This window comes from Callionymus lyra, chromosome 14 (assembly GCF_982586985.1).
Source record: "Callionymus lyra chromosome 14, fCalLyr1.hap1.1, whole genome shotgun sequence".
In the NCBI taxonomy this organism is placed as follows: Eukaryota; Metazoa; Chordata; class Actinopteri; order Syngnathiformes; family Callionymidae; genus Callionymus; species Callionymus lyra.
Genome location: NC_141831.1, coordinates 9351664 through 9367495, shown reverse-complemented (window position 1 = coordinate 9367495; position 15832 = coordinate 9351664). Strand labels below are relative to the sequence as shown.

General features: G+C 37.3%; 1 protein-coding gene across 5 annotated transcripts in view; it reads left to right on the top strand.

Moving 5' to 3' along the window:
* The window catches only part of amot (angiomotin), a 35190-nt gene that overhangs the window by 6744 nt on the left and 12614 nt on the right, over positions 1–15832 (top strand). The window contains exons 1-6 of one of the 5 annotated variants that reach the window (XM_087806940.1): positions 4736–4772; positions 4840–4867; positions 6449–6520; positions 6988–7036; positions 7920–7980; positions 8365–9334. In XM_087806940.1, the coding sequence (XP_087663066.1) occupies positions 7920–7980; positions 8365–9334 (1031 nt within the window). In that variant the 5' untranslated portion in view covers positions 4736–4772; positions 4840–4867; positions 6449–6520; positions 6988–7036. Of the gene's footprint in view, positions 1–4703; positions 4868–6448; positions 6521–6987; positions 7037–7919; positions 7981–8364; positions 9335–15832 lie in introns of those variants that run through there. The other 4 variants (XM_087806941.1, XM_087806939.1, XM_087806942.1 and 1 more) reach the window with 4 other exon arrangements.

The following is a 15832-nucleotide window of genomic DNA, read 5'->3' as shown; positions in this document are numbered from 1 at the left end:
GCTTCTCTCAGTCGCTCTTTGTTTTCTTGCTCCTCCTCCTCCCCCACTCGTCTCCCCCTCTCTCTCCCTCCTTTCTGCTCTCTTATCCTTTATTTTACGTTTTTACTGATGATGGAATTGAGATTTTTACTTAACGTTTTTGTTTACTTCCCCAATTTTTGTTGAAAAATAAAACCAATTTTAACATCATATTTAGCCAATCAGGAAGATACTTTAATGCAGATGCATCATTTAAAATAAGACTTCAACATCTAAAAACATGAATAAAAAAACACTTAAAGTTAGCATCTCATGGGTCGTTTATTTGATCATTGTTTGACCACAATTAATTAATATATGATACAAAAAAAATGGTCATATTGTTTTCTAAAAATAACTTTTTATGTTTTTCTAATGATCACCCGGGAGGATCAAATTATGGCCTTGAAAGTCAAATCTTATGACGCTTTCAATGAAAAAAATACTATACTATATACATTTCGTTTTCTCAATTGAAAAACCAGAATGAAAAATGTATTTAAAATAAAAAGTTAGCATTAAAAGCAACCCATCATTTTGATTATTATTATTATTATTATTAATTATTATTATTATTATTATTCCATATGTTCTGTAATGAAATAAACTTTAATTTTCTGTAATGAAAATATGAAGTTGAATTGTAAAAAGTCTTGCTCAATAGAAACTCTCCAAGCCATTATTTCTTTCAGGATGAGGAATTTTTTCTTCAAGTTACTAGCTAGAAAAAAAATCCCACTACATGGATACATAAAACTTGTTACAGTTGTCAAAATTCCCTGAGATATTACAGACAAAACATGAACAAAAACTTTCGAAATGTAAACTAATTATTTCGAAATTAACATTTAAAATGACTTACACATACTTATGACTTCATAGGAATTAAAATCATCTGTTCTAAACGTAAAATAATTTAAACTGAGTTTCACTCTCTTCGAGTTTCTTTTTAGTTGACTTTTGATTGTTTCCCTTTTGTGACTAAAATTTCATGAATTATACAAATGGGCTTTAGCTCTTTGGCGACATCTGCCGGATAAAGGACAGAATAACAAAGGCAACCGCGACCAGACGCTAAAGATGATGAATGACAATGATTGTTGTGCGTTTTTTAAAAATAATGTTTTAATCCTATCTTGAACATCTGATTGTTATAATGCGGGTGAAAAATAAATCCATAAGTAATTTCAATAAAAAAAGTCATTTCAAAAAGATATTACAAAAGACATTGTAACAGAATAAAATAAAAATAATAATAAGTCATAATGTAAGAAAAATAAAGATCTAAATGAATTGAAATCATCAATAATCATGTGATGAATGTCATCGTCGGGTCATCGTCGGCGGCCTCACCCTGACACTCGTCCGTAGAGGTCACGTTTGATATCCATCCAAAAGTAGACGTTTCCAATGCGACTCTCCAGAGGTCGGGTCGGCAGCTGCCGGTGCCTCAGAGTCTACTCTTGAAGTAAGAGCTAAAAGCTTCTTCAAATGAGCTTCCTCTTTCCTGCCCCGCGCAGACAATAAGTGGCGGTTATCTGCGGAGGGTAGAGGATGTGACCCCATGCAGGTCAAAGATGTAGTTATTCCCTGTTGTTTTTTTTTTGTCTGATGAGCTATTTTTGGCATGAAAAGGTAGCTGGTGTGTCTGTCGTTTGATCCTCACTTCCATTCATGTCGAGGACATTTCTGGACTCAGGGAATAATAACTGGTTAATGAGGACGGTGGTGGATTTGAGTCACAGATTTAAATGGAACCAATCGGGTGTGTGATGTGGCAAGAGAGCAAGTATGGACGGATGCATGACACACTTTTCTCCTTCTACCCATGTTGTGATAATGCATCCGTCTCCTTCATCATTCCCTCCTCCTGGTCGTCTCACCGTCTGCCAGGAAGTGTTGTGTGTTTACCAGCTACACATGTATGACGTTAAAGTGACATGTAAAAGATATTTAAATTTTGTTTGTACAAACAATATTCTTGCCTTTATTTTAGAACCTTTTCCCATTAGATTTACAGTATGTTTGTTTATCTTTGATCAACTTTAGGGTGTTTTAGATTTATTTTTAAATTTACTAGTAGAATGTTATATTAGCATCTGCCTCAATATCGAATATAAAAATGCAGGAGTGACACTATTCCAGAGGTTCTAACCTAGGGGCTTGAAAAATAATAATACTCTACTACTTAAATATTGTTTTTTCTGTTTTTTTTTCCCCCAAATATCAGCACTGAATCGATAGTATTAGAACCTTTAAAGATTTTATAGTTTAATTATTATGATTATTTTTCATTTAGTTACAGTTTCAAATCACTTTGTTATTTTTAACCATATTTTACGTTTCATATTTCAATAAATTCTGTGTAAACTAAAAAATCAATTACATTTTTTTTATTTTTTAAATGCAGACATTGTGTTTGTTCGTTTTGTTTGTGCAATTAAACCTCGGGCCGCTAGATGGCAGCAGTCATTGCGTCCTCTACAACTATTAGAAGAATGAAATCCCGCAAGATCCCGGCGATGACTGAGGACTAGAGGATACAGGCGACTCCAGCAGCTTTTAAAGCTGATGTTTGGACATATTTTGGTGAAATGAAAGCAAGGACATATGGTCTACAACACAGGACAGTACTACAAATACAGTATATCATTGTTTATACAGTATCACAATATAGTGTATCATTGTCCCTGTATCGTGATACTTATCGCCAGATTTCTGTCAATGAACATCCTGCGTCTTTTTACTTGTTATAAAGGCTCAGACAGAGTTTGAGTTTGACACTTGATATTTTTTAATTAAAGTACAACATCCAGGAAGTTAACTTATTTGGCAAGGAAATGCATGAGGAGAGTGAATGTGCTCAAACTGTCTGTAATTTAACATTTAGGTTCCAATAATAATTAAAAAAAAAAAGCTAGTGAGGATTTTGGTGAAATCAGCTGACTGAAACCCAAGACTCATGACCGCCGAAGACCAACGGCGCTCGTCCCTAAACACACCGAGCCAGACTTCCATCCGATCCACCAGAAACCAACAAATATGTATCCCTCCCTCTTTTTCTTCCCTCTCTCCGCTGCTCTCTCACATGTTTTACTGGAACTTGATATCTCTCCACAATGAGTCCACACAGCAAAGCGAAAACCACAGAGTCGGTTGGGGGGAGGGAGCGTCTCTGATCCACATCACTTAATCATCCCGATTCTGTCGTCTTCACTTGCTCCGCCATCGTGGTAACTCCTCATTAGCCTCTTTTAAAAGTACTCTTTAAAAGTACTCCTCAGCCTCGACTGAGAGATCTTTATTGATGTGGCGCTTTTATTACAAATGGTGGAGAACAAAAAGAGGCGCTGAACGTGTTTTTAGAAGATGGTAACGGAAGAATATATTCTTAAAAACAAACACACACACGATTACTTAACGAGAATTGCTATTTGTTTCCACGATACTAGTAAAAAAAATGTGTACCATCCACATGACTGATTGTTCTTTAAATTGTGATATAATTCTTATTATTATGTCTTTATTAAGGGTGTGCATAGGCAAGAATAGGCGATACCATACTTATCGCTATACAGGGGAAACTATACGAAATGCAATACATAAAATATATTTAAATACTGTAAGAACAAGGATTTATTTGTAGTATTGTCGAGTACTTGACTTCTGGTGTTGCAGAATTTACAGACCACATGACTCTTGACGAAGTTGTAACTGCTTTCATTTGTTTTAAAAACCAAAATATGTCCAAACATCAACTGATGGAGTCGACTGTATCCTCTCGTCCTCAGTCATGGTCATGATCTCGCCAGTTTTTCATGGTTCCTTGAGCTGTCGAGGATGTAATGACTGCTGCCATCTAGGGGCCTGAAGATTAATTGCAACACAAAAATTAACAAATGCTTTTAATATTTGCATGTTCATTTAATTTTTTATTTTAATATTGAAATATAAACCATAAAAGAACTATGGTTAAAATAAAATATTACTTGAAATAAAAACAAAACTACTTTTGTAAAATTCGAATAAATAAAAATAAAAAAACTAATTATTTTATTGTAGACGTACTATCATTTTAATATGAACCAAAAAAGGGCTATAATAAGAATAACATGTAATTTTTAAAGCCAATAAAACTTACTAGTTTTTACTAGTTATTCTCGTAAATTAAAAAACCTGAGCTTTTGTCTCTAGTATCAAACATCTCAATGCCTCCTTCTCCATAAATTTCATTTTTCTTACCATACTTTATTTGTCTTTTAGTGAAACTGGTTATGGTTGTTTCATTTTAAATAAAGGTAAATGGGTTTAGGTGAGGCTATGACAAAACCTAAAACTATTAAAATGTTAATGACACACACAGGTTTCTGACTCTTTGGTTCCCAGATCTATTTTTCCCTGACAAAACTAGTCTAGACTCTCCTGCTGACTCAGTCCCGGTTCAAAAATCTGGTTGAAACCTGGCTGGTGTTGACCGTGTCATGATTCTGTCTTTTCGCCGTGACAAACCGCCCTAGCGCCTCGTATCGGTGTCGCACAAATCAAAAAAGGGAAGTGAGCCGGGATTGTTAATGTGAGTGACGGTTGGTTACCTGAGTGCACAGGTATGTGGGAGTGTCCCACTGATCCACCTGTCTCTTGGTTTGTTGGAGAGAGGGAATAGATCCAGAGGTGTGTCGCTCCACTTTTATTTGTCACACTGACAGAATTGATCGACCTGGTTTTGGGATGATTGCGTACTTCTGGAATAATTTGTAAGCATTTTTTTAAAAAAATATTTTCAATCCAGTAGTTAATCCTCTTGTATGCTTATGCTGAAAGGAAATTAAAAAAGGTGGCACGAAATGAGGTAAGATCTTCAAAATAGTTATCTTTTTATTTCCCTTCTCTTTTACACTTTATCGTCACTTTTTAAGGATTTTATTTAGTAATGTATGGGATTCATGATGATTTAATTCCTGTTTAAGCTACACAAGTAGAAACTTCTTTTATTTGTCTACTAAACAACATTTGACCATCAAAATAATCAAATAAAACAAAAGAAAGAGGTATTTATTATTGTACATTTTCTGATAATTTCTTTTATAATCAATTTTAATGTGCGCTGGATTAGATTCGATTTTAGGGTCACCACGTGCATTGAGTTGTAAACGTGGTACGAGACAAGGAAACTAACTGGTATGTTGGCCTCATTATTACTCTATCTTTATATATCTATATACTTTATATATATATATATATATATGTGTGTATATCACATGTGTAAGTGTGCCACAGTTATCCTGCATTTCTGTCAAAAGGCCAAAAGTGTACTAGAGGTTGTTTGTCTATCTATGTTTGTTCAGTGATCAACGGGTAATACATCTAGGATGGCGCCCTAACCTTCCCGCCTGGAGACTGAAAATTAGGCGTTTGTTTTGTGGTGTTTTTTTTATCTCTTAGCAGAATAACTTAAAAACAGATTTTGTTGTTTTCCTGAGATTTCCAGTTGATAGTGGAACAAGGAAGGGATTTATTTAATGTTGGTGCGTTTCTGAAGATCCATTTGGATTCTTGTGGCTTTGAGGGTGTTTTTTTATTTTTACAAGGCTTCTTATTGCTATATCAACTGTAAAAGAAAACCATCATTCAATCAAATACCCTTATAAACCTAAAAAAACATTCATAGTACTTCAGCGACAAAATATGTTATTGTTGATTTGACAAAACTTCCCAGGTAATCTTCCCGAATTGTTCTCAGTAGTGCAGTGTATTGTCAAGAGTCTGTATCACATGTCATGTATCACGATACATGGGAACGAAACGATATATATACATATATATATATATATATATCGTGTAGGAACAAAGATGTGTTTGTAGTATTGTCGAGTACTTGACTCTGGTGTTGCAACTTTTGTCGTAACTGCTTTCATTTCACTGCTTTCATTTAAAAGCTTTAAAAAAAAGTTTCTGGAGTCGACTGTATCCTCTTGTCCTCAGTTTTCAAGGGGGGAATTCCATTGTATATTATAAGCTGCGGAAGACCTTGTGACTGCTGCCATCTAGGAGAGAAAGTTTAATAAGAATGCAAAAATCTCAGGCTTTCTTTGTTTGATTGTATACATTAAATTAGAATACAATGTATTTAATTATTAAAACATTTCTTTTTTGTCTTTATTTACACTGTAAAAATATGAACCATGTAAAAGAAATATGGTAAAAAATTAAATATGTTTTGTAAGCAAATATATTGATTTATTTTTTGTATCGCTTTAGTGTTGTTGAATATCAACACAGTATCGTGAAAAAATATGACTTTGTTCAAGTCTTTCTGTTATTATTTTACTTTTTAAGAATAAGAACTCAATTTAAATTGTGTACAAACACGTATATTAATATACTGTATATACATATCCTATTGATCATGGTTTTGTTTTCTTTCTTTCAGAGTCTTCTCTTCTATGTCCCGGCTTGATACCACCACCATTTGAAGGATCTGGACGACACCCTGAGACCCCTGGTACCAGAGCTTCCTCTTCTTCTTCTTCTTTACTTGAATAAACGTTACTAGTTACATGTAAAGTATTTGAGCAGCTGCGGTAACTGATGGTCTCTGGAGAGGTCATCAATAAAACACAGGTATGAAAAGGATAAAAACAATCTTGAGAATAGATAGAAAAATAGGTTAAAAAAAAAAAGGCAGGTTTTCACACGGAGAGTAAAACCAGATTATAAAGTTGAGCAATTTACCGCAAACTCCCAGGACTGGGAAGGAGGAGAAACACGTGAGAAGCTTTGTTGTTTTAGGGAAGCTAGAAGGACATCTTGAGGGAGTGAGTGAGTCTTAATTGTTTTGCATTCGATTGTCGTGACTGTTTATTTAACGTGACTCATCAGAAAAAGTCGCATTCCGGTCGTTTTGTTTTTTATTGTTTCTGTGGTTTTTTTGTCTGACTGTCTGCGTCTCTCCTCTGGTTCTGCCTCCAGCTGTCGCTTCACAGAAGAAGAGAGGAGGACGACAGAAGCCACACTGGAAGTATGTTAAAGATAAGATAAGACAATGTTGTACATTTAAATTAAGTTTTATGTATGTATATTATATGTATGTCATGTTAAAATGATTAGAGCCTCGTAACGATGGTAGTAAATCCTGTGTGTATCATGTGACTAAAGGACAAAAAAGAAAACATGGCCTAAATTACTGTTATTGTCTTTTTGTCTTCTCATAATATAATCAAAATAAATGTACCAAGGATGGAAATCAACGACAAATTAAAGAAAACAAGGGCCCGACCTTGACTATATACTGTTAAATTACCACGTGTTGAGAGAAAAGTTTTAGTTTACATTTTTCAATTCGGTCAAAAACAAATGTATCACTTTGTAATTTGTCAAATATTTTAAATAAACGGCGTACAGCTATGCTAGCACAAGATGTTTGGTATTAGAATAGTGCCAGGTTAAACTGACGTTGAAATACAATATATTAGCTAAAAAAAACGAATATTGGCATTCAAAATAAATATATTGGTTGAAAAAACAGTATCCAAAAGACAAAATAAATCAATAAAAATACATATTATTTACAGCCTAATGTTTTTTAATCCATTTAGTTCTAAACTAGTTAATGGAAAAATAAACTTTTAAGATAAAAAGTATGATGCGTTTCGTTATATTTTACATGTCAACTCTTATTTTCTACCCCAGTATTTTTACTTTTTTTTTTACTATGCAAACTTACTGGATCTGTTCCAAGCACATAAAGACGAGATTTCTTTCTTTCATGCGAACCATCAGGGAGGTCAGGAATCTATCGGAAGATGCCGTCAATGAATCTGTGTTTAAATGGAAGAATGTCCTGTCTTCCTGTAAACGCTAACGTTTCTTTCTCCCTCTTTTCATGGTCTGTTCGCTCACAGATGTTTCGGAAAAAAGCCTCCTCCTCCTTGAGAATGAGAAGAATAACAGAGAGTTCTAGATGTAATGAGCTCTTCCTTCATTGTTTAGAAAATGTGTTACATTGCTGTCGAGAGGACTCGTCGTGCTTCCACGTCTCCCCCCCGAAAACTTGTTCTAAATCTAAATGTGGTGTTCATAAGTGGGTCAGAAGGGGTGTGTGTGTGTGTGTTGCATGATTCACTCAAAAGTTTTTTTCCCACTTCAATCTTCTTGTGGGGTCGACTGATAATTCTGAGGGTTTGATTTAATAAAAAATAAACGTTCTTTTTATGAGCGGGTTTGGCTTGAAATTGATGGTTCTTGGTGGGGGTTTGATTCATCTCGGGCTTTCGTCGGGGCGGGAGGTGGGGGGGGTCACCATCTTTTTTTCAAGTATCTTTTTCAATTTCTCTGTCTTTTTCCTAGCAGGGAATATCGACCGGGGGCGGAGCTTGTCGTTCCATGAAGTACGTAGCCAGCGTGAAGCGGAGATGAGGGCGGCAGCAGAGGACCCGTCCGGCAGCAACGGCGCCGGCGGCAGCGGCAACACCGTCCTGCAGCGCCTCCTACAGGAGCAGATCAACCGGAACTATGTGCTCCATCAGCAGCAACAGCAGGGAGGGGGGGGCGGCGGCGGCGGGGCGGCAGCGGCCGGAGGAGGAGGAGGGTACCCGGGTCAGGGACAGGGGGTCCCCGCCGATGAACACTCCATGAGCCCCCACATCGCCCGGCAAGAGCCCCAAGGACAGGAGCTGCAGACGGACAGTGGTCTGGAGAAGCTCGGCCCGGGCAGGGTTCCGGGAGGAGGCGGCAGCAGCGAAGGTTGTGGGAGCCTGGGTCCAAACCCGGAGGACCTGCCTTCCTACGAGGAGGCCAAGGTGCAGTCCCAGTACTTCCGGGGTCACGGGCCGCCTCCTCCGCAGCAGATAAACCCGCCACCCCAACAGACGCCTATGCCCGCGACGGTGGGCGCCGCCTTTTACGTGACGGGGGTCACCAACTCCAAGCTGCGCACCGAGGGGCGCCCCACGGTGCAGCGGGTCAGCGGCACGGGGCGAGTCCTCCAGGACGACGGCCTGAAGGACCTGAAACAAGGACACGTTCGCTCCCTGAGCGAGAGACTCATGCAGCTGTCTTTGGCCACCAGCGGCGTGAAGGCCCACGCGCCGGTCACCAGCGCCCCACTGTCGCCCCAGCTCCCGCCGCCCGGAGCGCCGGGGGACTACTATAAGCCGGAGCACCGGGGTCCACCCCCGGACTACCCCTTTAAAAGAATGGGTTCCCCCTGCAAGCAGGATCCTGGAGGGGTTTACTACCAGGAGCAGAGGAGGAGAGAACACTCCAGGGAAGTGCCCCATGTTCGGTACCAGCCTCCACCCGAGTATGGATCCTTCAGGTACTGAACAAACACACCTATGGGAGAGTATTGACCCGTCATGAGAATATTGAACTGATGAATTTCATGTTAAAAATGTTGAAACTTTTTTAAAATTTAAATTTTGTTATAGAGCGTGTAAATGGTAACATTCAATTTATTATTGGCACTACTATACCAACATTTCTATATATGAATGAACTAAAAAAATATTTTGGAACATTTATTTTTGAATTATCAGAATTAAAATATCAAATTCTATCTCTAAAAAAAAAAAATAATAAATTGAGAAAGAAAATTACAATTTAAAAATTATTTTTTATAAAGCATTATAAAATGCTTAAAATGCCCAATATTTCAAAGTTAAATTCAACTATTCAATATTCTAATGTACCTGATATCCTTCATTATATTTCCGACTTAAAATAAAATAGAAGCAACTTATTCACTTTAAAAACATTATTTTCCTATATTGATTTGTTAAAAAAAATAAGACCATTCGATAAACAAATATTTGGATTTAAATATTTAATGTATTTTATAATACATTTGAAATATTAAATTCAACCATTAAATAATCTGATATACATCCATAAAAACTTTATAACATCCACACCGACCGACTCACTCAAAAGCAATGGAAGAAATCAGGAAGTCTTTTTCAGACACAGTTTGAGCTGAGACTGGAGAACCTTGTAGAAGCCCATGCTCTGATGGGGCGGACGTGTGAGTCGATGGGAGAAAACATCCAGTCGGGCCAGTTCTCGATGTTTACCACGGAGAGCATCTGATTAATTCCGCCTGTGATTGGACGCTACAAGTCTGGACTTGAAAGTGTTTGGCTTCGATGACGTTCCCTTCAGGGTTATAGACAGGAATGTTTGATCTTCTTAGTTTCCCAGCAGAGTCTGGTAGACAGGTGGACTATTAAATCTAATGGTTTTAGATATAGAGTGTCGCTTGTGTATTGTAGGGGTTACGTTCTGAAAATTAAGTAGTGACTAGAGAGTTGGCGATACACTTATCTCACGATACGATTCGAAACAATATGTTCAGCTCACGATACGATTCGATACAATATGTTCAGCTCACGATACGATACGATACAATATGTTCAGCTCACGATACGATTGGAAACAATATGTTCAGCTCACGATACGATTCGAAACAATATGTTCAGCTCACGATACGATTCGATACAATATGTTCAGCTCACAATACGATTCGATACAATATGTTCAGCTCACGATACGATACAATAAAATATGTTCAGCTCACGATACGAGTCGATACAATATGTTCAGCTCACGATACGATACGATACAATATGTTCAGCTCACGATACGATTCGATACAATATGTTCAGCTCACGATACGATTCGATACAATATGTTCAGCTCATGATACGATTCGATACAATATGTTCAGCTCATGATACGATAGGATACAATATGTTCAGCTCACGATACGATTCGATACAATATGTTCAGCTCATGATACGATACGATACAATATGTTCAGCTCACGATACGATTCGATACAATATGTTCAGCTCATGATACGAAAGGATACAATATGTTCAGCTCACGATACGATACGATACAATATGTTCAGCTCACGATACGATACGATACAATATGTTCAGCTCACGATGTGATACGATAAAATATGTTCAGCTCACGATACGATACGATACGATACAATATGTTCAGCTCACGATACGATACGATACAATATGTTCAGCTCACGATAAGATTCGATACAATATGTTCAGCTCACGATACGATACAATGTGTTCAGCTCACGATACGATACAATATGTTCAGCTCACGATACGATTCGATACAATATGTTCAGCTCACGATACGATACGATACAATATGTTCAACTCACGATACGATACGATACAATATGTTCAGCTCACGATATGATTCGATACAATATGTTCAGCTCACGATACGATACAATATGTTCAGCTCACGATACGATACGATACAATATGTTCAGCTCACGATACGATACGATACGATACAATATGTTCAGCTCACGATGCGATACGATATAATATGTTCAGCTCACGATAAGATTCGATACAATATGTTCAGCTCACGATACGATACGATACAATATGTTCAGCTCACGATACGATACGATACAATATGTTCAGCTCACGATGCGATACGATACGATATGTTCAGCTCACGATACGAGTCGATACAATATGTTCAGCTCATGATACGATACGATACAATATGTTCAGCTCACGATAAGATTCGATACAATATGTTCAGCTCACGATACAATTTGATACAATATGTTCAGCTCACGATATGATTCAATACAATATGTTCAGCTCACGATACGATTCGATTCAATATGTTCAGCTCACGATACGATTCGATACAATATTTTCAGCTCACGATACGATTCGATACAATATGTTCAGCTCACGATACGATTCGATACAACATTTTCAGCTCACGATACGATTCGATTCAATATGTTCAGCTCACGATACGATTTAATATGTTCAGCTCACGATACGATACGATTCAATATGTTCAGCTCACGATACGATTCAATATGTTCAGCTCACGATACGATTTGATACAATATGTTCAGCTCCCGATACGATTTGATACAATATGTTTAGCTCACGATACGATTCGATACAACATTTTCAGCTCACGATACGATTCGATTCAATATGTTCAGCTCACGATACGATACAATATGTTCAGCTCACGATATGATACGATACAATATGTTCAGCTCACGATACGATACAATATGTTCAGCTCACGATATGATTCGATACAATATGTTCAGCTCACGATACGAGTCGATACAATATGTTCAGCTCACGATAAGATTCGATACAATATGTTCAGCTCACGATATGATTCGATACAATATGTTCAGCTCACGATACGATTCGATACAATATTTTCAGCTCACGATAAGATTCCATACAATATGTTCAGCTCACGATAAGATTCCATACAATATGTTCAGCTCACGATACGAGTCGATACAATATGTTCAGCTCACGATATGATTCGATACAATATGCTTAGCTCACGATACGATTCGATTCAATATGTTCAGCTCACGATACGATTCGATACAATATGTTCAGCTCACGATACGATTCGATACGATATGTTCAGCTCACGATATGATTCGATACAATATGTTCAGCTCACGATACGATTCGATACAATATGTTCAGCTCACGATATGATTCGATACAATATGTTCAGCTCACGATACGATTCGATACGATATGTTCAGCTCACGATATGATTCAATACAATATGTTCAGCTCACGATACGATTCGATTCGATATGTTCAGCTCACGATATGATTCGATACAATATGTTCAGCTCACGATATGATTCGATACAATATGTTCAGCTCACGATACGATTCAATACGATATGTTCAGCTCACGATACGATTCAATACAATATGTTCAGCTCACGATATGATTCAATACAATATGTTCAGCTCACGATACGATTCGATTCGATATGTTCAGCTCACGATATGATTCGATACAATATGTTCAGCTCACGATATGATTAGTTACAATAGGTTCAGCTCACGATACGATTCGATACAATATGTTCAGCTCACAATACGATTCGATACAACATTTTCAACTCACGATACGATTCAATATGTTCAGCTCACGATATGATTCGATTCAATATGTTCAGGTCCCGATACGATTTGATACAATATGTTCAGCTCACGATATGATTCGATACAATATGTTCAGATCACGATAAGATTCAATATGTTCAGCTCACGATATGATTCGATACGATATGTTCAGCTCACGATACGATTCGATACAATATGTTCAGCTCACGATATGATTCGATACAATATGTTCAGATCACGATACGATTCAATATGTTCAGCTCACGATATGATTCGATACGATATGTTCAGATAACGATACGATTCGATACAATATATTCAGATCACGATACGATTCAATATGTTCAGCTCACGATACGATATGTTCAGCTCACGATACGATTCGATTCAATATGTTCAGCTCACGATATGATTCGATACAATATGTTCAGCTCACGATACGAGTCGATACAATATGTTCAGCTCACGATAAGATTCGGTACAATATGTTCAGCTCACGATATGATTCGATACAATATGTTCAGCTCACGATACGATTCGATACAATATTTTCAGCTCACGATAAGATTCCATACAATATGTTCAGCTCACGATAAGATTCCATACAATATGTTCAGCTCACGATACGAGTCGATACAATATGTTCAGCTCACGATATGATTCGATACAATATGCTTAGCTCACGATACGATTCGATTCAATATGTTCAGCTCACGATACGATTCGATACAATATGTTCAGCTCACGATACGATTCGATACGATATGTTCAGCTCACGATATGATTCGATACAATATGTTCAGCTCACGATACGATTCGATACAATATGTTCAGCTCACGATATGATTCGATACAATATGTTCAGCTCACGATATGATTCAATACAATATGTTCAGCTCACGATACGATTCGATTCGATATGTTCAGCTCACGATATGATTCGATACAATATGTTCAGCTCACGATATGATTCGATACAATATGTTCAGCTCACGATACGATTCAATACGATATGTTCAGCTCACGATACGATTCAATACAATATGTTCAGCTCACGATATGATTCAATACAATATGTTCAGCTCACGATATGATTCGATACAATATGTTCAGCTCACGATACGAGTCGATACAATATGTTCAGCTCACGATAAGATTCGATACAATATGTTCAGCTCACGATATGATTCGATACAATATGTTCAGATCACGATACGATTCAATATGTTCAGCTCACGATATGATTCGATACGATATGTTCAGCTCACGATATGATTCGATACAATATGTTCAGCTCACGATATGATTCGATACGATATGTTCAGCTCACGATATGATTCGATACAATATGTTAAGCTCACGATATGATTCGATACAATATGTTCAGATCACGATACGATTCAATATGTTCAGCTCACGATACGATTCGATACGATATGTTCAGCTCACGATACGATTCGATTCAATATGTTCAGCTCACGATACGATATGTTCAGCTCATGATACAATTCGATACCATATGTTCAGCTCATGATACAATTCGATTCAATATGTTCAGCTCACGATACAATTCGATACAATATCTTCAGCTCACGATACAATTCGATACCATATGTTCAGCTCATGATACAATTCGATTCAATATGTTCAGCTCACGATACAATTCGATACAATATCTTCAGCTCACGATACAATTCGACATGATATGTTCAGCTCACGATACAATTGATACGATATGTTCAGCTCACGATACGATTCGATACGATATGTTCAGCTCACGATACGATTTGATACGATATGTTCAGCTCACGATACAATTCGATTCAATATGTTCAGCTCACGATACGATTCGATATGATATGTTCAGCTCACGATACGATTCGATACAATATGTTCAGCTCACGATACAAGTCGATACGATATGTTCAGCTCACGATACGATTCGATACAATATGTTCAGCTCACGATACGATTCGATATGATATGTTCAGCTCACGATACAATTCGATTCAATATGTTCAGCTCACGATACGATTCGATATGATATGTTCAGCTCACGATACGATTCGATACGATATGTTCAGCTCACGATACGAGTCGATACGATATGTTCAGCTCACGATACAATTCGATACGATATGTTCAGCTCACGATACGATTCGATACGATATGTTCAGCTCACGATACGATTCGATACGATATGTTCAGCTCACGATACAATTTGATACAATATGTTCAGCTCACGATACAATTCGATACAATATGTTCAGCTCACAATACAATTCGATACAATATGTTCAGATCACGATACGATACAATATGTTCAGCTCATGATAAGATTCGATACAATATGTTCAGCTCACGATACGATTCGATACGATATGTTCAGCTCACGATACAATTTGATACAATATGTTCAGCTCACGATACAATTCGATACAATATGTTCAGATCACGATACGATACAATATGTTCAGCTCATGATAAGATTCGATACAATATGTTCAGCTCACGATACGATTCGATACGATATGTTCAGCTCACGATACGATTCGATACGATATGTTCAGCTCACGATACGATTCGATACAATATGTTCAGCTCACGATACGATTCGATACAATATGTTCAGCTCACGATACGATTCGATACAATATGTTCAGCTCACGATACGATTCGATACAATATGTTCAGCTCATGATAAGATTCGATACAATATGTTCAGCTCACGATACGATTCGATACGATATGTTCAGCTCACGATACGATTCGATACAATATGTTCAGCTCACGATACGATTCGATACGATATGTTCAGCTCACGATACGATTCGATACAATATGTTCAG